Here is a 27,014-nt window from a genome sequence, read left to right on the forward strand (position 1 = left end):
CGGGCGGTGATTGGCTGCCGCGCGGCCTTTGTTCGGCTGCAGCCACTGCCGCAGGGCAGCGGAAGTTTGAGCGCGGCGGCGGCGGGTGCGGGGGGCAGCGGGCGTCACCTCATCTCGACCCGGGCCGGCCCCGCCGTCCAGGAGCTGCCTCGCACCCCGCCCTGGAGCCCAGCCCGGAGACAGCATCATGGACCTGGAAAATAAAGTGAAAAAGGTAAGGTGGGGGCTGCCTGCTGAGTTACCTGCTGGCCGGCGTCCGTCTCCTCGGGGAGTGGCGGACTCCGCCGCGCACCTCCGGTGGCTCCGCTGGAGTCGCACCTCGAGCTCTGGGGCCGTGGAGCCCTGTGCCTCGCCTGGAGCCCTGCTGCGCCCCTTCGGGCTACATCGCCCCATCTCTGGGTGAGGGGAGCTGCCTCCTGAAAGCCCCGCTGCTCTCTCGGCCTCAGAAACTCTGCTCCTGGCGCTGATTAAGACGCTGCAGTTCGTTTCGCAGGTAGCCGAGCGAGTACCCTTGTCCTGTCAGGCAAGTGGAAACACGTGTTTCCCCACTCTTCCCCCCCCCCCCCCCCCCCCCCCCCCAAAAAAAAAAAACAAAACCCGAACACCTGAGATTTTATAGTTGTATTCAGGTACGCTGTGTACGTAGGTATGCGTGAAAGCTAAATCCTTCGCGGCCAAAACGCTATTGGTGGAGATGCTGAAGATTAATCTCTGACCTTTGATGTCACTCGCTTATTACGAACCTGCTGTCAGCACCTTTCTGGAGTGCCTTCCAGAGACATTTGGGGTTAGTTGTTTGGGGTTTTTTTAAAAGGCATATTAACTTGTTTGTTTGGAGTCAAACTGGCAAGCAGCGGAGGGTAAGTAACACAAAGTGACAAGTAATTTAATTGGATTAGATCTCTTTCCACAATTCACTATTTAAAGGTTTGTAAGTAAAACTAATTTCATGTTGGACACTGCTCTAAACCTTTGCTTCTAGTGCTTTTGCAAATTAAGTGCAAGAGTTAAGTTGGAACTTAATCTGCGTATCCGTTACAATGCTATTTGATAAAGGCAAAAGGAGCTTTGTATATGAACATATGTGAAATCTACACAACTCTCAATGACATGTGAAAACTAGTTTTTTGAAATACATATTGTATGGATTTTATTGCATGGTTTGTATTCCTCAATTGTTATCATTAAGGGTAGTCACTAGTTTTAGCATATGCACTGTATCTGTAGTGCATTTCCAACTTGCAGGCTAGAAGCTGACTCAGATTTGTAGGTAGTTGTGCAGTGTGGAAGGTTACCTGTTTAGTAAAAGCTGAATCATGGAATGGTTTGGACTGGAAGGGACCTTAGAGATCATCTAGTTCCAAGCCCCCTGCCTGGAGTCCCTGCAGAGTCCTACCACTAGACCACGTTGCCCATCCAGCCTGGCCTTAAACACTTCTAGGGCTCATCCATAACTTCCTTGAGCAACCTGTTAGTTTTTCACCGCTCTCGAAGTGAAGTTTTCCTCCTGATGTCTAACTGGAAGGGGGTAGATTTTAGTTTAAAACCTTTAACCTTTGTCCTCTAGCTACATGGCCTTATAAAAAATACCTCCTCTGGTTTCTTGTGGTCTCCCTCCAGGTACTGGAAGGTCTCCCTATAAGGTCTAGGGAGACCTTATAGGTCTATAAGGACTATAAGGTCTCCCCAGAGCCTTCTCTTCTCCAGGCTGAACAACCATTCTCCAAGTGATGTCACCATTTTAAGTGGCTAGTTGTCTGCACAGGATTGTCTCTTGTATGATTGCTTGTATGTAATGAAAAATAAGCATCTTCACTAGATTTGGTTGTATTTTCTAAGCAAAGTTTAAAACGTAAAAGTTGAAGGCATCACAGCTCTTGGTCACTGAAAGTTTTTTTTAACTTCAGGATGGGAGAGATGCATATTTGTGGAAGATGGAACATTCGTATTCAGAATTTTTCCATCTAAAGAGAAAATAAATGTGCTGTGAAATACTGATAATTCTGCTCACAGTGGAACCTCGGTTAGAGTGAAACTGTAGTTGCTGAACATCTGCTTTAAATTTCATTGTGATTATTGGTTAGTTGAATGTGTTGTAAGTTTATTTGACTATATTTGTCATCATTTTCTTTAGTCATCTTTTAGTCTTCTTTCCCGATGTCAAAGATTCCTGAAGACTCTTCTGAACCCACTCAGGCAGACACACAAACTGGTGCCAGAAAAGAAACCAAAGCTGGACATAATCCTAAAACAAGTAGCTCCAGCTTGAAAAGTACTGCAATGAACACATCACTATTTTCCCCGAAACAATATACACTGTGTTCTCAAACATTGCTTTGAGAGTATAGGGAAAATGAAGATTTAATGCTTTTTGTTAAAGACTCTTTTAGAACAAAGTTCTACTAGTCTGGATTCCTGCCCTGTCTGTCACCTCCCTGAACTTGGTAAATGAATGGGTAGGTCACGGTCCTGCTTTGCAGTCCTGCTGGCAGCATGGTCTCTTGCTTCATTGGAGAAAATAAGAAACTGTCAGTGAGTCTGTTCTGTATAAGCTTTTCACAGTATAATACTCACTTTGTACAAAGAACTTGTCATAGAAAAGGGACAGAGGAGTCTGGGGAGAAGTGCAACTTTTCTAATGTGGAATGTCTGTGTGATTCTTTTTCTATGATGGGAGAGTTGGTTTGTTCTGTTGCGGTGGAAAACCAAACACAGAGTGCTGTAGACATCTTAAGTCAACAGCTGTAATGCCCTTTGATAAATGAACGGTGAATAAAGTATGTATAGGAACAAAGTCAACCTTTTCATGTTTTGCAAAGCATGATTTAGTAATATCTCCTGTACCTCGCTTCCTGTTGAGGTCACTGTTTGTTTTGGTGTTACTGCCATGGAAACTCACAATGGTAGAACTTTTTTACTGTTCCATATGTATAGTAAGATCAAGGAAATGCTATTTTATTCATGGGTGAGTTTTAAATGCAAGAAGAAATATGAAAGCCAGTGTAGAGATGCGAGAGGAACTACTTCAGCTTTGTTAACAAGGAAACTGTATAATATGCTTCCTGCATATGTTGTGGTAGCATTTTTTTTCCTCTCAGACTTGTGAGAAAAAAAAAAAAAAGTATTGTTTTCTGGAACACCCCTTTGAATGCACATTCCTAGGTTCTTTCTGTCTGATATGCCTGGGTATCAGCTTGGCAAAGATAGCAACACTGAGTGAAATTTTTTTTACCTTTTTTTTTTTTTTTCCTCTGTCAAAAACACTTCCCAGGTGTTTGACCATAAAATATGAAATGCCTGAATAGCAAGGCAAGGAAGTGTTTTCAGTGCAAGACTGCATGACATATAAGATCAGGTGAAACTTTCTTTAATATGGAGTAAATATAAGCCAACTATTAACCAGTGAGGTGGAAAAATAACTAAGTTAAAGACATGAAGATCTGTTTCTGTAAGTGTTCCTGGAAATAATTGTTTTTCATTTAAGTAAAATAATAATAATAGTGAGTAGCAGTTGTGAGTGAAATTTTATTGGTTAGAAACATATCTTTTACCTCAAGAAAGTGTACAGAACAGGTCTTGCAAATTAATAGCTTCTTACTACCAAGCACATATTTTACAGATGTAATGGGGTAGATGTAAATAAATATACTATGCTGTATTTAAAAATAATATTTTACAATCTACTTTAAATAGATAAGCATGTTTGGCTATATATATACATATATATATGTAAGTAATATGGATGTGTATGGGATGTGTGAGTGAATATTTGTTTTATATAGGGTGTAAATGTAAAAAAACCCTACACCCTGATATATACTTTCTACTAAGATGCAGCATTGGTGAGGTTCTAGGTGCTGGAGACCTGCAGGAGGAGTAGAGCTGTGAAGATGAAAGCTTGTCACACCTGTTAACCAGAGTCAGACTTGGTCAAATGAGTAGGTCCTGTGTCAAGGGAATAAGGAGGCTTCTCTCTTGACAATTCCAGATTGTACCAGATGTGAATGTACTCTGGTACTGCTCTATGTGTGTTTCTGGTGTTTTTGTTGTTTTAAAGTCTGCCTAACCTTTCCTTTGAGCATTGTTTTCTGTCTGAGGTTGTCTAGCTGTGGCTTCTGAAAGCACTGTCTGAAAAAAAAGTGTGCACTTTCCTCCATGACTAAAGGTCCTAGGGAGTGAGCATGTAGATTTCCAGATTTGCTTCTGGAAACCTAATATTAGAAGTTGTGACTGGGAAAGAGCACTTATGTCAAAACAAAATATGCCAAGTACATTGAAAATGTCTCTGCAGCATCAGATGATGGATAGTGCTGTATTAGAGGTTTATAGACAGTGTTATAGTGCCTGTCAGCTGCATTCAGACTTAGCATAATACTTTGTGAATTAACACCTTGTTTTCTATCGTATATAATAGCTGTTAGTCTCTTGACAGTAGATTGTGTAGCAGTGCTTTAAATATTTATATTCTGAGCTGTTTGAAATTTAGCTGAGGACATCATAATAAAATAAATTCTTAGTACTTGTGTACTGTCGCAGGCTTCTGCAACTCTTTAGTTTATTCTTCCACCCATTTCTCCTAGATCATCTTTCAAATGCTTTTCTTGGATGCAGCCACTTTTTGGCATTCTGCTTTCTGTGCAAATGGACTTCCTTACTTAAGATTTTTACTGGTCTTAATTCCAGTAAACTTTTCCATAAGTTGAAATGCATATTTCAGAAAAAGCTAGGACAAACTTGACATCAATTTTAGTATGCATGTTTAATAATAACAAATATAGAGTGGCTCAAGGAATACTGCTCTTCACTACAGATGAAGTTTTATCAGAGCATTATACAGATATAAACATGTCTTCTGTGGTTTTGGGTTTGGTTTTTATTCTGGAATAAACAGCTCTTCTGTTTTTGAAGTTTAAATGCTGTAATTTATTTTCATTTCCAGGTTCTTGGTTTTCCCTACTAGAGAAGACTTTTGCTAGTACAGAATATAGTGATACAGGATCAGGTCTTGGCATTAAAGCATACACAGCTCATGAGATTTTTAAAATATTTTGTTCTCACGGTCTCACTTTTGCATACTTGGCTTTATCACTTGTTTGGAAGTCCCTAAAGTACATTAAGGTATGCTATAAATCTGTTCTGTTGCACGATACAGGTGTTTTTACTTTAGCAATGGGAAACTATCACTTCATGTGGCCCCTCAAACATCCAATCAGATCAATAGTCAGGTAATCTCCAAACCAGAAGATTTTTAGGTTTTTATGGTAAAGCCAAGAATAGCTTTAGCATGGATATCTTCACATCTGCCCTTGGAGCACTTGGAAGCACAGGAGGAAGATCTGCAAAAAGAACACTGAAGATGTTTTAAGTCTCTTCTAGGGTTCAATGTTAATTATGTTAATTAATGTTAATTTTCTCACTTTTTAGCCACAACCTTTGAAATCCTAGAGAGATCTGAGTAGAAGGGCTTCCAGTCTTCTGTAGATGCTGAGTCCTCATCTTGAGTCTTACTGTCAGTTGGAAGGTGGAAGATTATTACAGGTTGCCTGTCTGGTTGTACAGAAGTCCCTCTATGGGGACGAAGGAAAAGCAGCCAAAACTTGAGTTATCTCTGGTCTTTTAGTAGCCTTTTGTTACAGGTGGTTCTTTTACCCTCTTACCACTGCATCCCAGGGGCTCCTTTGTAAAAGGTCCTGAAAGTCAGAGCAACCAGCTTTATTTTAGGGCTGTATCTGTGCTGGGTGTGATGACTATTAAATTTCCAGTGGACTTAACTACTTCCAGTGGACCTCTGTCAGGATACTCTTGGTGTGGTTTTTGCCCAGCTGCTTAGAGGCAGGGAATAGGAAAGACAGAATCAGACTTCAGTCCCTGTACACTGATAATATTGAGAGACAGTGGGCAAAAGCTACAGCAGGAGAAGTTCTGATTCCAGTGTTGTAATAGGCTGTTGAATCTGCATCTGGACAAGGCCATGGGAAAATATGGCTTTATTGTACCTGCATTTTGTGGGCAATTGGGTGACCTCCACAGAGCCCCTTCAACTTAAAATAATCTATGCTTATTAAAGCAAGTATAGGCAAGCTTTAAAAACTGCTGTTCTGTCTCATGTTTTAATTCATCAAAGATGTCTTAGGGCTTATCTTTGTTTTTCCTGTAACTGTCAACAATAATCTTGAGTTATGTGACATTACACTACTTAGCTACTAAACAGACAGTCCTCTGGTCATCACAACATTATTCTTTTAGCAGTGCTGTGAAGTGTGGCACAATTTGTTCCATGTAGGAACAAAGTGTTAACAAGCTTATCCATGTTTTACCACATAGGGGATCCCAACCGTAGCTGACAAAATGTAATAATATAATTACATAACTGCATTTGTATCTACCTGCAGACTAAATTGCCCCTATACCTCTACATTTATAATCTTATTTGCATCCATGATTTTTTTTTTTCCATAGTGTCCCATGTGGGACAATGTTTTGTTATCTGATGGTCTTTGAAATCTGCTGTATTTACAGGAATACAAATTCTGAAATTATTCTAAAATTGCAGTGAAGCAGGGCTTCAACATTTTCTGGCTCGTTTATATTAACGAGAAACAGTATTTGTGGAACTTTGATTTTCTGTCATGTTCAATAAGCTTAACGATAAATCCTTCTGATAAACCAGGTTTAATCTATTTCATAGCATCTGCTGTGTTTCTCTTGCATATCTGGACAAACTATTAAGCACTTGAACAGGACTATTTGAGGTTTTTAAGATGACAGTAAATTTCTGCATATGGCTTTTTAATGTAAAGACAGCCAACTTCTGATGCTGGATTCAAGTCAAAACGGAACAGTCTTTTCCTAATTCTGACCTAGCTGTACCCATTTAAAAATCTTTGCCCAGATGGTTTTGGATAGCTTTTGCTGTAAAATAAATATTAGTCAGTAGACAGGCATGAACCTTATTCTGGCATGGCTTATTTCAGCTGACCTTTCCGTGCCACTTCTTCTGTAACTCAGTTTGTAGGGAAAATGGGTTCCCTCCTCTTCTCGGGCATGCATTCCCACTCCAGCACATGCTCAGACTGCTCTGCATCACTTCAGCATAGACCTGGCCAGATCCTCCAGGTCCTCCAATGCAATTGAATAAGCACAACTGCAGCTTTGAACTCTGAATTTCTAAAAATACAGCAGAACTGGCTGCTGAATCAAAAATAGTCATTTCTGAGGCTGATACTCCCTTACCACTGAAGGTCCTATCATAGGACTGTGGAGGAATATTTGATTTGCTGGATTTTAAAGTCAAATATAAAAGTACTGTATGCTACTGTTAATTTTATATCTTTATTTTTGGCATACAGCCACGTAGTTTCTCTGTCAGAACAAAGGCAGAGGCTGTGTGTGTGTCTGAAATCAAGTCTAATTTGGTTTTCAATGTAACCTTAATTTTGAAGCTGAACCTTTTCCACAAGGTGACCAGACTAGGCAAATAGAAAGGTCATTCCCTTCTCTCTTCTTTGCAGCAAAATGAGAAATACATTCAGAAGTCTGCCTTGTTTGCTGATTCAGCTTATTTGTCTCAAGCTGCATAAGCATTTATTTAGTGATGTGCTCTTTATTTGTGGAGTTGGATGTGGAATTCAGTATTACTAAAGAAATCTGCACTGAGATAGATGGTTCTGAAGATGCAAGTAGGCTGGCTGGTTGCTGTCAGTTTACTGTGGAGAAGGCAGTATGTTTTGGGTGGAGCATTTAGATAGCACATATTTCCTCTCCTTAATTTGTTTGTAGAGAGGTATTTTTAGCTTTAAAATGCTAGTAAGCTTGGAGATGATATATTAAAAGTGTTTCAAAAGCCATTTTCCTTTTCTGACTTGCATTTCAGATTCTATTCTGTGAATTCTTGAAATAGTAAGTACACTTGTGTACTGTACAACAGTGCTTTATCCACAAGTGATCCTAGGGTCTTAAGCTTTCTAATTACAACAGTAATGATATTATCGTTATTACCCTTTCTTCTCCCTCTCCCCCACTTTTTTAGGAGTGGAGAGCCCAAGAAGCAGTGCCAGTTTTTAGCTGAAGTAGCAGCTAGAGAAGAGGGGTTTGTTTTGTGGACTTGATTTTGTTTTGGTTTTTTTGGGCAGTGTAAACATGTGTGAAGTTAAGGGCTGTTTAGGAGGGATGATTTTTAAAACTAACAGAAGAAACCCCAAACAATCCACCCAAAAGAAACCCCAGACTGTACTGAAAAACCTCAGCTGTTTTGTTTTGTTACTTCAGCTTCCACTTTCTCTTTAGAGAACACCGTGGCAAACATTTTGTCTGTTCATGTGTGACTTGACAGGAGCACTTAGTTGTTTTCTGATGTATGGGGTGTTTGTGCCCCACCAGTGCCCATATGATGGGTTCTAGGTGAGAAGATTAAATGTCCATCTTCAGTGGAGATTAACTTTTATTAATCTGCTAGCTTTATATACCTAACACAAACAAAAGTGTAGTTGATGAAAGATAACAATATAAAAATTAAGTTAGATTCATTTTGTTTGTCTCCTGGTCTACCTTCAGATTAGTGCCTCTAAAATGTAAACATCTTGAGCCCTTAGAACGATAAAGATGTCACCATGATCATAGAAGGAGTGTGTTTCTCCCAGATAAGAAGGAAGAAATAATTTCATGTCCCTCTGTTCATCCCTCTAGTTGCAAGCAGTAGCTTAATAGCTGCTGTAGTATCTCCTTCCCAAATAGACCATAATCCACAGGAAAGTTTTGTAATTTCCACTGTGGCGTCTAATGACTGTAATCCTTCAAATTGCAAAATAATTGAAAACATGGTCTTCCCTGTGTCTTATGTGTTCTGTGACAAGAAGTTGGTTTGTGAATAAGCTGTTCTGTCATTTTGGACAGAAGCATTTTGAAATCTGAGCCTTTTGTATCATTGTACTTACAACAGCACTAGTTTGACTTCTCAGAGTAAATTACTAACTTAATAAAAGGGTATCACCACGTCTGATTAATTCTGACACTGTATTATTGTTCCCAGAAGTAAGATGAGTACCAGAATTTGTCAGCTCTAGCTCTATTTCCATCCATGGTAAAAGCCAAACTGGAGGTGAGCTGTCTCCATAAAATGATCCTTATCTCTCCCACTGAATCTACCCACAGCTGGCTGGGAATGTGCCTCATGCTGCTGGAGCTGTGGATAGGAGTGGGGATGGGTTCCCCTCTGGCTGCAGGGCATGAGCCTGCGTACCCAACCAAGAGGTTTGAAGGGCTGGAATGAGGCATTTTAAATTTGTGTTGCTTCAGTGCAGAAGTTATGGTGTTTGGTGTCTATTTTTCAACTTAAAAATTCCAGTGGCTGTTACTCAGTTATATTTGCTGCTGTGAGTGACACAGTGTCCAGTGTACGAGGCCCGTACTCTGTACTGTTTCTTATAGTCTCGTATTTCCTCTGCATTCTGAATTGGTCATCTGTTTTTTTATTCTCTTCATGGTGAACCTCTTTGTGTATCATTTACATCCATTGCTTTCACTAATTGCCTTTTTCTTCTGGGAAAGTAAACTCCTATTAGTCAAGCTGAAATGTAATTATAAAGGGTATGTTCTGCTCTCAGTCACTAGCAGAATAGTTTCAAAGAGATGCAGGAATATTAGACTAATTACTTCTTTATTCCCATCAAATGCCCAAGTTACTGCATATAAGTGTAGGATCTGTTTATTTCTTGATCCACTGAATTTTACCTAATAGTCCTGACTGGAAGGATTAAATGACCTTTAACTTGAAATCTTAAGGCCTCACTCACTGTGGTTTCACAGCCACAGACTGAAGTGAGGCCTGCAAAGAACCTGCATCCTCCCTTGGGTGAAACTTGCAGAGTGAGCTGGGCTGGGGAGACAAGTCACCAGAAAAATTCTTGGGTTTGGCTAAGGCTAAGTTTATGCTTGCTAGCTCAACCCTATGAACAGACTTGTATGAACACTGTCACATAAGGTGAGGGGGCCCTAAAGTACTGTCCTGATGTAAGCTTAGTCAAATCCTTAGCCATTTGCTTTAGTTGTGGATTGTAAAGGCAGCAGTATACTTGAAGCTGACTATAGCTTTCTTCTTACTCTGCACAGATGGGCTTGGGCCATGAGGAAGGACTTGGTGCCCCCTGCTTAAAATGCAAGGATAAGTGTGAAGGATTTGAGCTTCATTTCTGGAGGTAAGTGACACCATGTATCTCTTAAGTTGTGGCTTAGCAATGCAGATCTTGGCACATGTATGCAAATGTCTAAGTAACTGCTTTTGTTCTCTCTTTTAATTAAACTATCAGATGCTTTAAAGAAATTGTCTTCTAGGTTCAGGGTCAGGGCTTCTCAGTTGCATTACAACAGTGTTTAAGTATATGGTTACTACAAACATACAATGCACCTGCACTGAAGTCAATAGTAGTACTTCTACTGAAGCATTTGCATTAGCTTAATAAACAGTTGAAGCAGTTTTGTAAAAACATGTCTATCCCTACAGTAAGAGAAATGACAGGGAAGAAGTGTGCTTTGTCTCTGTAATAAAATCCTTTCTCAGCTGCTGACCAAATACATAAACTTCAATTCAGGATTTTAGGTAAAATTATCTATGTTGGTAAGATGTTGAAACTTTGTTTGCATCTACAAATTACTTAAAAGGGGAAGAGGTGTCATCATTCAAGTAATTTAGATACTTGCTTAGCCTTGAATGATACATTCTTCCTAAACTAGTAGGAGCTCACAATAGTTGCAGTAAATAGGCTATGCTGTGGTCTATGCCATGACTTCTGCAAAAATTTTGTATTCCATAAGTCTTACTGAAACACAGCCTTCTGGTTGGGGTGGCTGATACACCAGAAAGCTGTTCTGCTATCCAGCAAGATCTGGACAGGCTGGAGGGCTGGGCAGAGGTGAACCTCATGAAGTTCAATGGGGAAAAGTGTAGCATCAGGCATCTGTGTAGGAATAACACCACCACCAGTACAGATTAGGGGACGTCCTACTGGAAAGCTGCTCCATGGAGAAAAACCTTGGAGTCCTAGTGGACAGTAAATTCTCCATGGGTCAACAATGTGCCCTTGCAGCCAAAAGTACAAATGGTATCCTAGGGTGCATCAGGAAAACTGTGCCCAGGAAATCTAGGGAAGTTCTTCTCCCCCTCAACCCTGCCCTGGTGAGAACACACCTGGAATACTGAATCCAGTTATGGGCTCCCCAGTTCAAGAGAGACAGGGATCTACTGGAGAGAATCCAATTAAGAGCTACGAGGATGTTTAAGGGACTTGAGCATCTCTCCTATGAAGAAAGACTGAGAGAACTGGGGCTGTTTAGCCTTGAGAAAAGAAGGCTGAGAGGGGATCTTAAATTATGTCTATAAATGTCTGAGGGGTGGGTGGCAAGAGGATGAGCAAGAAATGGAAATACACTAATAAACAAACATGATCATCTAAAGATAGCGAATATTTTAAAATGTTCTTTCTATTAATTAATTATTTGCTCTCTATTGAAGAGGGGACTCATGAAGAGATAAGAGAAAAATAGAACACAGTTAACATGTTGGCAGTTCAATAAAACAGAATAGAAATTTTTGCAGGAGTAAATAGCATTGTTTCTCTGTGGTTAGATGAGAAACGGTCACTTCCTACTTGAGAAATCTTTATTTAGAGTCAGTGCAGTAAGTGGGGGAGACAAAAAAGCCTAGACTAGTTAACTTTTTCTCAGCTCTGTTCTCTTTTTCTTAGTTCCTATTATTAAGAGACCTTGTAATTTCTAGCTTACTCTTCAACAAGGAAGAATTTGGAATAAAAAGACATAAAATGTTTCAATTTATTTTGTCACATAATAGCATGCTTACCAAGCTAGATTATGTCTACTTCTGTGTATATATCTGGAGAGATTCGTGTGTGTTTTTCTTTATACACATCTCTTTACTCTCCCGTGGTTAGGGCTCATTGTGCCAGGTCCTGAATCCATAGCTCATCAGAGAACTGTTTATCCTAGAAAATAGAGCTAGTAGACAGTGGATTAAATAGCAAGAAAGAAAAAGACATGAACAGCAGCTATTTAGTAAGAATTAAATTTTAATTTGTAAATCTAATTGATGTAGGCTAGATAAGGTGGCTGGAGTTAGCCAGAGAAGCACCTTCTAGGTGGTAGACAAATGTGGCACATAACTCTCAAATAGCTGAGAAGTTATCCACTGAATTCAAGAGTGGGTTAGAAAGCAGCTGCTTCTCCAGTTGAGCTTTTACTGGAGACAGGAAGAGTATGAATCTAAAGTCTGAAGTCAATCTTGTGTAAACAGTTTTAAAAGGAAAAAATAATGTGCTTTGCATGATACAGAGATTTTATGAGTCCACCAGTTGAACAGAAAAGCATTGATCCCCAGTACCTGTTTCCTTAGTCATGTTAGGCTTAAAATCTGAAACTCTCAAGTAGAAGCAAACTGTAGCAGAAGTGGATAGCATGTAGCATGGTAACATGAATTATCAGGGGAGCAGTTAAAGTTTAATCACTAATTTTACTATTACTTCTCTGTAAAAGGTGGGTGTTGGAGTAGGGTTTGCAACTTGGAGAAAGTGTTACAAGTTGGGAATAGTAACTGTGGTGGCTTGATCCCTGCCAGCAGCCAAGCACCCACACACCTGCTCACTCGCTGTTCTCTCACTGTGGGGTGAGGGAGAGAAAGGAAAAAACAAAAGTGAGAAAACTCATGGACTGAAATAAAGTCCATGAAGGGTGAAGGAAAGAGGAAGAAAAAAATCTGTTGTTGCAGAGGCACTCTCTCACAACATCCCACCAGCAGACCAGTCCTCATCCAGTCTTCAGGCAGTGGCCACTGTGAAAGTCAGAAACCCTACCTTCTTCATCCTCTACCCCATCTTATTGCTGAGTGTGACATTACCTGGTATGGAGTATCTCTGTGCCCAGTTTGAGTCAGCTCTGTGCCCCTCACTTCTCCACCCCAGCTTATGGTTGAGGTGGGGATAGAGTCCAAAAAAAAAAACAAAAAACAAAGAAAGCCCTGACACGATGCAACGCTGCTCAGCATTAGCAAGTGCTTTCAACACTGTTTTAACCACAAATCCCAGAAACGGCACCATACAGGCACTATGGAGAAAGGTACGGGCACGCCAGCTGGAGGCAGCGCAGTAAGGAAGGCAGTAGCTGTGCTGGCAGTGTGGGCAGGCTGAGCTCCGGGCTGTGATCTGAGTGAGCCTGACACTGCCCTCTCCTGGGTGAGAGGAGCTGGGAAGCTTCAGCAAATCATACAATAGTTTTTACTTATCTGATTCATGAAGGCTGTTGTAGCTCAAAGAGCTAGGTGTAATTTCTCCCTGTGTTACTACACAAAACAGCCTCAAATCTGCCTTAAGGGAGTCAGACAGGGAAGTAAATGAAGCAGTCCAAGTATATCTGTATTGCAGCAGGATTTTACACAGTGATGCTGCACTGCTCTACTCTATACCTGGAGCATCTGGAAAATACCTCACCTGGTGTGGTAAATGCTCTTTAAGCAATGTGTGCTATAATTCTTGGCACAGTGTGTGGGGTGGTTATATAGCTGCAAAACTATTAATTTAGTCAATTACAGAACTGGTGATAAACAAAGACCTTAGTATCATTTGTCCCTAACTTATGAAGTTCTGGAAGTTTGCATGGTGATCTGAATGCCACATGAGTACAATAAGAGCTACAGTCTACAACAGTAACTAAACAGTGAATAATTACCTACTTTAAGTGTGTTAATAGTTTTTGCTTTTAAAATTGTCCTCAGAATCAAGCTTCCATCCAAATGTAGCAGCAGCAGGTGGGGGCTTCTCAGTTCAGGTGTTAGACTTCTTTCAGACTGCAAAACTGCCTCTATAAAATTATCAGGACAGGCTGGATAAATGTTTGCTCATAGGGGATGAGTTACCCACTAGAGGGAAGTGTGGGATAGGAGTTGGAAGTTGCTAAAAGGAGGAGGGAAGGTTCTGACTTAACTTGATCATATATATGCAAGAAAGTGGTAATTGTCTCCAGTGCAGCTTGCCAAGATATTACAAAGCTTCTGGAGATAGTCATCTTAAGATTGGGAAAGACTGTTTTCAGCATCTGACTTCTCTGCACAGATGCAGTTCCTGAAAGGCAGAGAGAGCTTTAAGTTGGCTTTTAACATTTTCTTGTTAAATTTTTCTTGTAAGGCTGTCAGGAAAGTACTGAGGCAAGGTTCCAAGCATTTGAAATTACTATAGCTGCATTAATAGCTAGAAAAAATCGCAGAAGGAATCATGTAGGAGGTTTGTCTTTCTGAGTGGAGGACACAAGGCTCATAAATTTGTGCCAGAAACTTGTTGAGGGCTCCTGTGCTTGCCTTCTCCTGTCATTAGGAGCCAGTGAAAAGAGTCAGTGTAAGAATCATGATCTGAATTTTTCTTCTCCATACACCAAAACATAGAAAAGTAGGAGTATTGATGAAATTTGGGTTTGGAAAAGGAACTGGAAATCTTTGATCGTTGCTATCAATAGAAATCCAGGACACAGAAATTCACCAGCTTGGGAAAGATGCTGGAATCTGCTTGCCACCTTTATTCCTATTTCTACCCACCTGAGAGTGGGGAGTAAGACACAATCTACTAAACCCATCTTTTACAGTGATATGCAGCTTTGAAATCCACACATTTTGAAGCTTCATCTCCCATGTTTTTAATGGGAAGAGCATCCCATGCTGCTGAGATTTGACTAGAGAAACATTTCTCTCCTCTGAAGCCCTGAGGGGCTGTGAGCATGCAAGCAGGAGTCCTCCATGTAAGCAGGATACCTCTTGCAGTAGGAATCTTGCTCCATGTCCTCAAGTAAAGGGAAAAGCTTTTTGACAACTCGGGTGAAGAGAATAAGAAATTCTCATTTCCTGTATTCTTGGTAGAGCTAAAGGAGGTAAAGTTAAGTTTAAGTGTGTTAATTCATGTGTTTTAATATATATGTGTGTGTGTGTGTGTGTGTGTGTGTGTGTGTGTGTGTGTGTGTGTGTGTATAATACAAATTGGTCTTCCTGCCATATGTGAAGTGTTTGCTTTAGCACCAAAAATAAAAATGAAGCATAAATTATCAGACAAATTTATGAAGCGCAAGTTTAAGGGACAGGGACACTTCAGTAAGATGGCTGTATCATAGTCAAATAAATGGCCCAAATAAAATCTAATCTAAGTAGATGTAATTGCTCATATCCCCTATGCAGAAGAGACAGTGACTGAGGGACAGGATTCTTGTGGCAATTTATTGGAAGAAGGTATTACTAAATTGTGAACAGTACTATGCAGGAAGAGTTATGTCTGTAAATATCAACTTGATATCTTTTAGGACTGGAAATTATTCAAGAAAAGGGATTATAAATCAGAACAGGGAACCTTTTTTTGGCTGTTAGTGCACAGACATCTTCATGTGGCTGAGATCCAGGGGAGCTTTGGGGAGCAGAGGAAATGGCAACAACCTCAGAGATTTTCCTTCAGTGTACTGACATAGTCTGACATCACTTGTGACTTGGGCATTCTCCACATTCTTGCTGGACTATTTTCTCCTGTGTTTGTAGACTTCATTATCCACAGGCTGTAATGCCAGGTTTTTACAACACTTGGAGTTTTGTAACATAGCCCCTGCAACAGCTTCTTGCAAATTCCATGTAGGCAAAGAGTCATTCACTTAATCTTGAAAAAGCAAGGGGATAACATTAGACTGAAATGTGTGCAGTCAAATTCTTAGTCTGGGGTGGGGGAAGATAAGGGATTATTTCATTCTTTTCAGTGCAAGTATAAAGCACGGTAGTTCTATGCTGGCTTTCATGGTGGGACCCAGGAGGGGCCTTTATGAAAAGTTGCATGCTTTCACTTTTTTGCAAGTATTTGATCATCTTGTTAATCAGTGCAACAGAAAATCTTTCAAGGACACTGAAATTAGAAGGGCATGTGAAGCCTTCAAGGTGGACTGAGGAAAACGGCAATTAAGTAAAGGTGCCCTTTTAGTTTGAAACTGAAACAGCTGTTCTGCATTCTGAGAGAATGCTATTAGAAAATAAATATGCAACTTCATGAGACAAAATGAGCAGAAATAAAGTGCCCTTGAGGCTTTTCCAGCATGTTTGGAAGTCTCAGGGGAAGAATTCCACCACAGCTTGCTGGGGATGCTCTGGTCTCTGCAAGCTGTCATTGCTGCTTCACTGTAGTTGGTTGCTGTACAGGGTGAGGAGAGCTGCAGGAACTGTCATGCTGCTGTTGTGACAGAACAGGCAATGCATATAAATTGTTCTTACTAAGTTCTCTTTTGCAATCAGAGCAGTTCTGGACAGCAAGACTATATTTAACTTACACAAGTCTGTACAAATTACCTGAGAATGTATGTTTACCAACAAAATTAGATTGCGTCCTGATACATCAAGTTCCTCAAATACACCTCACTGGCCTTGCTTTCTAATGTAGCATTGCCATATTGGTGATAAATAATTACTGAACACTGAAGTAGTACTAATGATTTATAAAAATTAACCTTTTGATGAACTCTACTTTTATTTTCTTTTATTTACCACTAAGGAGTCTGTAGGATGTTTAGCAGTACAGAAAGAATTACACATTATCACATCTGTGCATCTTTTATGTTGTGGAAATGAGTTGCAAGTCATGCAGGCTGTCAGCCTACACTTCAAGTATCAGTCTCAAGTTTTTATATATTGTGGAATCTGTTCTGCTTAACATTCTTATTTTGCTTGTTGTTTTTAGAGTGGAGTGGCTTATTTCTGTTGCAGAGTCACTACTTTTCTTAAGGAGTGGGATTCCTAACTTAGGTTACCATAACTTATGGTATTATAACTGCCATCATAGAATGGTTTGAGTTGGTAGGGGCCTTAAAGATCATAGAGTTCCAGCCCCCCCCGAATGTCCAGGGACACTTCCTACTAGACCAGGATGCTCCCATCAACCTGGCCTTGAACACTTCCAGAGAGGGGGCATCCACAGCTTTCCTGGGCAACCTGTGCCAGTGTTTCGCCATCCTCACACTAAAGAATTTCTTCCTAATGTCTACACTAAATTTAACCTAATCACATGACCAGTACAGCATCCATCACACACTGAAACAATAATTCCATATCCTGTATAAGAAAGTGCTGTATGTATGTAGTGTGTAACTTTGGGGCTGACTGTGCAACATTTCACATACGGATGTTGTTCTTCTTTTCCCATCCCCTTGTGGACTTGCTCAAGTCATAGCATGTTCTTGTCACATACCTGTTAGGTGCCTTTAGATAAGGTATTTATCTTCAAGACTTGAGAAATCAAGCTGCAGAACAACATTAGGAGTCTGGATTTTTGCAAGCATTTTTGATAAGCATTTCATAGGTAGTAGGTTTATGCTATTCACTAAAAATAATGGGGTAAAATATTACTCTTTCCTCTTTCAGGTTCTTGAAATCCAGAAGGTTGATCTGTTTTCATAGGCTATAAAATAAGAGCCTTTAGCTTATATCTAGCTTTGCTAATTTCCATAGATTATGGCTGACTGGTTTGAACTGGAGCTCTGGGCAAGCCAGGAACAAATAGTAAGCTATCTTGTCTAACCCAAGGTTTTGTTTATTATATGGGAATTGTTTAATTATGCGTAAGGTAATAAATTGCTATCTAATACCCCTTAATCAAAGGAGTTTGAACATGTTGTGTATTAAATAATACCATAGTAGATCCTTCTACCTTTTAAGGCTGTTATCTGTAAAAATTCTCTGTACAGCATGTCAGAGTACCTCTGACTTGGGTCAGAGCTGTGTGAAAGGCTGTGTCCATATAAGCCTTTCACTTTTCTTTCATCTTCTGAATGCTGAACTTTGGCAGAAGTTGGTGTGATTGCACTGTATATATGTCTGTATGCGGGCTTTTTTATTTCTTTCTAGGAAATATTTGTTTCTACTTGATAGCAACTGTGTTATAACAAAATATCATGCATACATTGCAATGCCTACGAAGAAAATGGCAAAATATCTGTAATTTTGAGTGTGTAAAGAGAACCTGTAAAACTAAAAACCTAAGTTATTTCTGGTAGAATCAGTGATGCATTTAAGTTAACTCATGGGTGAGTACCCATAATCAATCTGTTAGATGGGTGATAATGGACTTCTACGTGTGTGATCACTAGAGAGATGTAACTGAAGGATTGATAAAGCATCAAATTCAAAATGCATTAATGTTGACTGATATCTATCTAGTAGCAATCTCTGTCAACATAGACTGTAAATAATACAACAGGAGAAAAAAAAGAGTATCCTCAGTATGTGTTCAACACATTGCAGAATAACTTGAATATTCCCTAATCAAAGCACTTAGCACAAGGCGTTGGATTCCCAGTGATACCCATGCAGCTGGTGTGAGATGTAATTTTCAGCTGAGCCTGTAACTTTGTTTCCATAAATTTCAGAAAAATATGTCGCAACTGCAAATGTGGCCAGGAAGAGCACGATATCCCCACAAGCAATGAGGAAGACCGTAAAGTGGGGAAACTCTTTGAAGATACAAAATACACAGCCCTTATAGCAAAGCTGAGGAGTGATGGTGCTCCGGTGTATAAACGCAATGTAATGATACTGACTAACCCAGTGCCAGCCAAGAAGAATGTATCCATCAATACTGTCACCTATGAGTGGGCTCCCCCTGTTCAGAATCAGACACTTGTAAGTCTAGCTCACTTTTTCTTCATGTTCAAGGCAGGAATTGGTGGGAAACAGAGAAGTACAGCTTGCCAGAAGGATAAGCGTGCTGCTTGTGGTCTTCTTCCTCCTCAAAACTCTAAAAAAAAAAAAAAAAAAAAAAAAAAAAAAAAAAACAACAACCAAAAAAAAAACCTCTGAAAATATGGTGCCTGTTTAATGAGTTTTGCTTCTGTGATCTTGCAGATACAGATGCATGTCTTGAGGTGGTTATTAATAGAATGGGTTAAACATCTGCAAAATCCCTGGAGTTTCTAATCAGCCTCTTTTTTTATCTATTTATTTATTTATTTATTTTGGGGGGGGTTGAGTAAACTTGAAAAATTTGTGTGGAGTATGGGCTTAAAAGAAAAAAAAAGCAAAACAAACAAAAGAACAAAAAAAGAAACAAACAAAAAATGCAACAACCAATCCCACAACAATTTATGTAATTGTTCTAAGTTCAGGGCAGCACTCATTCTTGTATATAGCTTTTACTGTATATGGTTAGAACAAGGTCACTGTTGACATCTAAAAGAACAGCTCTCTTCCATCATGTTTTCAGCTGAAGCAGATGAGATGGTAGATAGCCTTCTGAGGATTTTGCTTCACTTTTCAAACTTTGATTGCTGATTTACTGTACTTGCAGTGTAGTGTGATCCATGCCAGAAGCACATTGTCTCTGACCTACCTCAAAATACCCTTTTTTTCATTGACTTAATCAAGCCTTGTGCATGTAAATCGATGGTTACTTAACATTCATTTACCACTGATAATTGAGGCTTATTCTTGCTTTATTAGATCTAGAACTCTTTTTTTTTTTTTTTTTTTTTTTTTTTTATGTAGCTCAAATTATTTTTGGAGCAGTCTGCATGCCCTGGGCAGACTATTTCATCTCCTACTTTTTAAAGCTATACTGATGATCAGTAGTGTTAGATAGCTTTGAAGAGACAAGGTGCTCTGTAAATGTTTATTATTTACTCTGATAACAGCTCTATTCTGAGTGTTGTAAAAGGCTTAAAAGGAAGCTTTCTCTGTGAAGCAGCTGATTAATGCATCAGCTGTATTTCATCTCATCTCGCTGTGTTTCGGGAGCTTAATGTTTATGGAAAGAACCTTGTTTTTGACAAATTTCACTGTCGCTAACAACAGTAGAGATAATTTTAGTCATGTGTTTGCTTAAAAGGATGGTTCTATGGTTGAAGTGGCATCTGATATCTAATTCCTTCTGGTTCAGGCTCGACAGTATATGGAGATGCTACCAAAGGAGAAGCAGCCTGTTGCTGGCTCAGAAGGCGCACAGTACAGGAAGAAGCAGCTGGCTAAGCAGCTGCCTGCTCACGATCAGGATCCTTCAAAATGCCATGAGCTCTCCCCCAGTGAAGTTAAGCAGATGGAACAATTTGTGAAGAAGTACAAAAACGAGGCACTTGGTGTAGGAGATGTCAAACTCCCTGGTGAGCTGGAAACAAGAGCCGCTGACCAGAGTAACGTGAGCAATGGTGAGAGAGGCACTTCAGCTGCTGTAGGAGCAATGGAGGACAAGTCCCCAGATCAGAAGGCATCTCAGTATGTAAGTATAAGAAAGAAAAGATAAAACAAAAAGGTGAAGTACCATCCAAGTGCTCTCTTTGTGTTTCTTTTAATCCAATTAAGTTGCTTATTAAAGCAATTGAAATAGTAAAAATCGGGGTTTGGGGGAGGAAAGAACGGGAGCTGAAAAATGCAAGTGTCTGCACAGAACCCTGATTTCTGTCCACATTGAGTGCAAATAACAAGGTGCAACAAATAACTTCTTAGGTGACCTTTTAGTCCTCATTGCAAATACACGTTAGCTTGGAGATATGGTATAGCAGGATGACTTACAGAAGAACAATAAAGAAACTTGTGTAGTCTTTAAAAACGAATTCTTACACTTCTCTCTACTTGAAGAGTTCAGTTTAATTTTAGAAGCCTGTTTTCTCCTCTTTCTTAGAAGTGCACCAAAATTACCCACTTGACAAATTGTGTTTATTATTTCTTAGTTTCATTTAATTTTAGAGTAACACCTCTCCCTCTCATGTCCAACAAGCCAAGCCATGTAACAAGCTGTTTTGACTAGCCTTCTTTTCATATTCAGATCTATTTTTTCTCTTTTACCTATTTTTCCTTGGCATTTGATTTCTACCTTGTAATTGCTCAGCAAAAAACAAGGTATGTAAAGCTACCTAGTTTATACTTAAATTTCTAAAACCATAGCCTTAATAAAGTAATTTTGACATAACTCACCAACTTCTGCTGTGCATGTCTCTTCTACCAACTACAAGTACAAAGTTAGGGGTAGGAGTACTGAAGTAACATTAGTGAAGGCAGACCTTCAGAGTGGTAAAAACTCCTTCAACTTGATTTCCAGAAATGTTGCTGTTACATGTATGAATCTCAAAAAATATTTAACTCCAGGCTACTTACAGAAAAGAATATTCGAATTCTAGATGGAGCTAAAAGTTTGTTAACATTGTTGTAGAATATGGCTTTTTTTGGTGCGTGTTTGTATTTTTTAAACTGTAATATTACTTCTGGTGTTATTCACCACAGAATATAAATGGAATGGTTATAGTTATATGGAATATAAAATTAATACTTAAGTTTTAGCTTTGATCATGCCCACTTACCTTAATCAGTCTTATGCTATGCCATTTGGTTATCTGTAAAATATCTGTATTATAAAATTATTATTCAGAAGTTTTTTCTTGTTGTGGAGATTCTGAGGTACTAAAAAGTTTTTATCATTGATGAGGTTGCTGTCACATTGTCTTAACTCAGACTCTCCTGTGTTACTTTAGTTTCACCACAGCAGTTCTTCACTTACCTCCTCAAGAAAGACCTACAGAAATACACACTTTGCATTGTAGCCTGCTGGCCACCTGGCTTGCACTACGTCAAGTTAAGAGCAGGAGGCACTCTGTCCTCTTGAATAATTATCAAAATATGCTTTATTTTTACATTACATCACTTTATCATTTCCAAAGTTTTCTTCCTCAAGCATGTTAGTATACCTCTTCCTGTCTAGGCCAGCCATATGTAATTTAAAAAGAGATTTTAAAAGTATTTAATACGTGTAAGTGAACACTTGAGCTGCTTATCTATTTTTAGAGACTGAGTTTACCGTGGGATAAATACTTAGGATTTACATAAGTTTTGTGGGTCTTTTGGTTTTTGTCTGATTTTTCCAATGTGACTTAGACACAGGCATGTGCTGTAGCATTATCTCAATTTTTTTTTTAACAGTTGAAAATAAACAAATACAGAGAAAAACTCTTAAATACCTTGCAGAAAACATGCCATCCCTGACTACATTTTTTTTTTCTGTTAATTAGTTCTCCACTTTTACTCTCCATATTTTCTTGTAGATTAGATTTCAGATTGAGTCTGAAAGCATGTATTCCTGTAGCTCTGAGAAATAGACTATCTTGAAATAATTTTTGTTATAGGAGTGGATTACAGTTCTTTTAAACCTGATTTAAAATAATTAAATTAAAAAAAAGCAGGTCTCTACTAATAATATAAATAATAAAATGGCTTCTGTGTTTATACATATATGTATTTTACCATGATGAAAAGCTGAATAACAGGAAAATGGAAAAAGAGAAAATTTCTGTATGCAACTTCTAAACACCTAGGCTGGGGATGTTGCAAATATTAAATGAACAAATGGTCTTCCCCTCATCTAGGTCCATACAACTACTAAACCTTCCAACTGGCTCCTCTTCTAGTGTGAGGTCTAGAGTAGAAAGAGTCAAAATCTTCATACATGTATAGATATTTATTACTACCCTCTCATTGTGTTCCAGGCTGTTGTTTCTCCCTTATTTGATATCTGTATATTTTGAAATTCAGGCAAATTTGAATTTGTCTGAAACAAATATGGTGATCTGATCGATATGACTTAAAGTTGAGACACTTAGCACAAGATAAAATTTTATATACGCACACCATTAAAAACTGAGGCCATTTGTGGCTGGGCTTGTAGTGATGTGAATCATGGAGATAACCCTCACAGGGTGTTCAGCCCAGTTACAGACCAACTGGAGAGCAGGAAATGCCAAATGACTAGATGATGTAAACTAAAATTTTTCTCAGTAACATAAACCACCTGTGTTTTTTTTACTTGATCACAAAACCCTCTTTGTAAGCAGGTATAGAACAGGAGACTACGAACTTCTTAGAATGATTTGTAGTGTGTGTTCATAAACTTTGTGGTCCCTTTCCATAACCATTCTTCCCATCCTAAGATCATTAATTACACTCTACTAGACAACAGTCATGAGTGACCAGCATCCCTAGAACACTGCTTTAAAGAGAATGAGTCTGAAAAATTCACAATTTTGTTTTTCTCCCCAGTGATGCAGATACAACTCAATCTTCTCATAATCTATTAGTACAGCCATTTTCTTGTCCTGTGTTTCAGTCATAGACAGTTAGCTTTGATGACAACTACTTATTCTTGATTAACTAAGGCTCATAGAACATAACATGAATTTTAATTGCCTGTTCTATTATTTTTTTTTTTTAAGAACTGGCCTGTAGTTGTAAGAATGTGAATATGACAACATATAATAATCCATTTAATAGCACTGTGTCAGTAGAATGTACTTCATCTTGAACTGCTTAGTTAAACCTTGACTGTGGCATCATGTCACACTACTGTCTGATCATGGGAGTAAACTAATGCTTTAGTATGTCAGGGAAGGTAGGATTTATTAAATATGCTGGCAGTATGTAGTTGCTATAAGTGTACCTCTTCAAAGACTTATTTAACTTGATAATGATTTCTTTCCAGTCTTGCTATGAGTGCAAACTGAACATGGACGAAGGTGACCCAGCTGTCTATGCAGAACATGCAGGATATGACAAATTGTGGCACCCAGCTTGTTTTGTTTGTTGCATCTGCAGTGAACTTCTAGTAGACATGATCTATTTCTGGAAGAAGGGTAACCTGTACTGTGGAAGACATTACTGTGAAAGTGAAAAACCGCGCTGTGCTGGGTGTGATGAGGTAGGAACTACTCTACTTCTTTTGACACAAACATTTGCTCCCCTGAGAAGTAAATGTGATTTTTAGTAACGTTTTAGTGCAGGAACATGATGTGCTTTCACCAGTTTTAGCTGATTGTAGTTGTGATGAATGAAACTGGTATGGACATTCAGGAGGATCCATAGTTTGCCTTGGATTTTGTGAGGATTTTGCGTGGCCTACAGGGACCTAAGGTGTAATTAATATCTGAGTGCAAAATCTTCTAGAAATCCCGATGTTGCAGTTGTCTCCTCATAAAGGACGCCAGGGGGAGCGCCTTACTAAAGCACACCTTGTGCAGCAGGCACGGCAGCCTGCCCGGTGTCTGGCATCGGTTTGCGCTTAGAAAACTAAATGGAAGGGTTTGGAAAACAGTCGAACAACTGAATGTTATTGAAATCATTTGGAACAGTGGAATCGCCAGTTCCTTGGAAGTTACAAAACATCCTGAGGCTAGTTTTACTGAAAGAAATTCTATTCAAATGCATGTATTAATGTTTGTGTCTTCCTCATAGCTAATATTCAGCAAGGAATATACTCGAGCGGAAGGTCAAAACTGGCATCTGAAACATTTCTGCTGTTTTGACTGTGATCGTGTTTTGGCTGGGGAGGTCTATGTGATGTTGACTGAGAAGCCAGTCTGCAGACCCTGCTACATGAAGAACCACGCTACGGTAAGATTCCCACAGACACATGGGTGCTAGGAAGGCCAGGAACATCCAACTGTGGAGCCTGAAATTCTTGCTTTTTACCAGTGTGGGAGTATCTGAAGAGTCACTCGTGGCTGTTGTCCAGTATCTTGAATGCAGATTCAGGCTGAAATCAGTTATCACTTTCCCCTTTTGAAAAACAACTTCAGAGCAGAAAAGTGTTGTGTCAATTCATACACTTGAAAAAAAAGCCCCTGGTGGGACTGAAAGACTGTTCTGAAGATAACTTTAACTTGTCCAGTGGTGAAGCAGGATTCTGTAGCAGGATGGGTAAAGTAGGTAAAGATGAGTTAAGTCACTGTTAATTGTGTCAATCATAGTTCATTGTGACCAATTTCATTTGGTCAGCTAAAAGTCTGTACTGACAACTGCAATCTAAATATTTTGTTTATTTGTATTTCTAACCATATGAGTTTTGAAGGAGAGTGACAGATGGGATAAATCTAGAAGTTTGGGAAAGGATGGTAGTTCTTGGCTCCTAGTCAATCTAGGAACTCTCATCTGAAATGACTCACTGTCTGCCACTCAACTAGCTATTAGTCTAATTTGCATCTAGGCTGTCTATATGGTTAATAGAGGGAAAAACTGTTTTCTCTAGCTGGTAGATAACAATCTTCTAAGGTAGGTATGATGAATTATCTTTCGGAGAGGCATTTTTTTTTTATTTTAAATTTTTTTTTTTTTAATTTTATTTTAAAGCATTAACTTGAGATTTAAATGATAATTTTTGTCAAGCAGATTTTAAAATTAATTACATCTGAGACTGTCTAGTAACCTTTAATTCATTTGCATTGCTTTACAGCTGCCAATGCACAGGAGGATTTGTAGCTCATCTCTTCAAATATATGGGTTCATATATGAAGATCTACTCTGTTTGGCACCACAGATTTTGATCACTATTTAGGCAATGGGAAATCACAACTCAGTTTAGTCCCAGAAGCAAATGATTTCTTGTGTGCATTTTATTATTTTGTTTTGTGTCCTCAGGTGCATTATGATTGGAAACGCTGCTTTAAAATTAAAGGAAAATCAAAAGCTGGAGGCTTTCTTCAAAGCCTTCTTTTAACATCTGTCTCTCTTGTCCAAAAGCATTTAAGAATTACAGGTTTTATTGTTGTTGTAGAGAGTGTGTGAACACTTCACTTAAGTTTAATTTTATTTCTAAACAGACCTGCCAAAGCTGCCATAATGCCATAGATCCAGAGGTTCAGCGTGTGGCATACAACAACTTCAACTGGCATGCTACACAAGAATGCTTCTTCTGTTGCTGTTGCAGCAAGGGTCTCATTGGCCGGAAGTTCATGTCAGTGGAAGGGATGGTCTTTTGCTCAGTGGAATGTAAGAAAAAGATAATGTCTTAAGAGAAGACATCTTTGAACCAAGAAGTGCTGCGTTCCAAAGGCTCTTGCATTTCTGCTGTAAAATGCATTGTGTTGGGGCACTTAAGGTTATTGAAAGTATTAAATAGCATTTTCCCAAAGATTTTTTTTAATGACTAAAACTTGCTACATAATCTCAATTTCTCTTTTGAAATATCGTTCCTACATTGGATGTCAAGTGACTTCACCTGCCAGAAATGTAAGGAAAAATGTGTTATGAACTATATACATTTAAAGGGAGCTCTTCACAATGAAGGATCTTCTTGCTCTGTCTTGTGTAATAGAAGAAGAAAATGTGAAAATGCTCCAATTTTGGGGTTTTTATGATAAATGTAATTCTTCCATTTTTGTTTTTACTAATTTATCATTTTAATAGTTTCCCTGCTTTCATGAAGCACTTTATACAAAAGGATCAGATTTACCAATGTATACAGTTTTGTTCAGTAGACCTCAAGTATGCATATGGAATTAAGCTTGAAAACAAATGTTGCCTGTAATCCTGTTTGTTGTTGACACCTGGGTTCTTACGGGATGGTGACTCAAACTTCTGGTTTGTAAAGCACCTCTTCACCACTAGAAAATGGTGGCTCATTTTTCTCTTTCTTATGATTGACTGTTCATGCCTGGTAAAATTTTCATTTTATGAATCCTGAAGTTACTTTACAGGTTGCTTATTGGTTTTTTGTTTGGCTTTAGTTTCATTTTTCTGAGGGAATAGGGAGGAGAAAATACAAAAAATATAAGACTAAGGTATTGTGCAGATTTGGGGGGGAGGGGGAATCACCAGCATTAGTGGGTGTCACTCTTATTCTTTCAGAACTGGCTTGTTTTTTCATGAATGTTCTCATAAAATGTGCCTTCTATTGGAGGGATGTGGCACACAATACTGTATGCATTTCCAAGAATGTAATTCTACACAAGGATGATTCTTATGCTTTTTTATTTGTAAGTTAACCAAAGTGCAAAGAAGTCTTTCCCAGAAAATTTCCAGTACTTGAGTGAGAAAAATCAGTGTATTAGCTTTGCTTAGTAGATATAAACCAAATGTGTAGTTCTTCTTTTTCTTAAGAATTACAGATCTACAGTGAAACTTGTTAGCTATATTTGTGCTAAACAGTAAATGGAGAGCCTTTGGCCTAAAAAAACCCCACCTAATAAAATAATTTTAAAAA

General features: G+C 38.9%; 1 protein-coding gene across 2 annotated transcripts; it reads left to right on the forward strand.

Annotated features, from left to right (window-relative positions):
- On the forward strand, positions 1-27,014 carry TES (testin LIM domain protein). 2 transcript variants are annotated; one of them, XM_071733686.1, is made up of 7 exons: positions 1-214; positions 10,108-10,193; positions 18,433-18,685; positions 19,938-20,273; positions 23,520-23,735; positions 24,269-24,427; positions 25,633-27,014. In XM_071733686.1, exons 1-7 carry the CDS (start codon positions 188-190, stop codon positions 25,822-25,824), a joined length of 1,269 nt encoding a protein of 422 aa, XP_071589787.1. In that variant the 5' UTR covers positions 1-187; the 3' UTR covers positions 25,825-27,014. The 2 variants fall into 2 exon arrangements, with proteins under 2 accessions (XP_071589787.1, XP_071589788.1); XM_071733687.1 differs by lacking the exon at positions 1-214 and adding an exon at positions 838-860.

Source organism: Heliangelus exortis, chromosome 1 (assembly GCF_036169615.1).
Source record: "Heliangelus exortis chromosome 1, bHelExo1.hap1, whole genome shotgun sequence".
NCBI lineage: Eukaryota > Metazoa > Chordata > Aves > Apodiformes > Trochilidae > Heliangelus > Heliangelus exortis.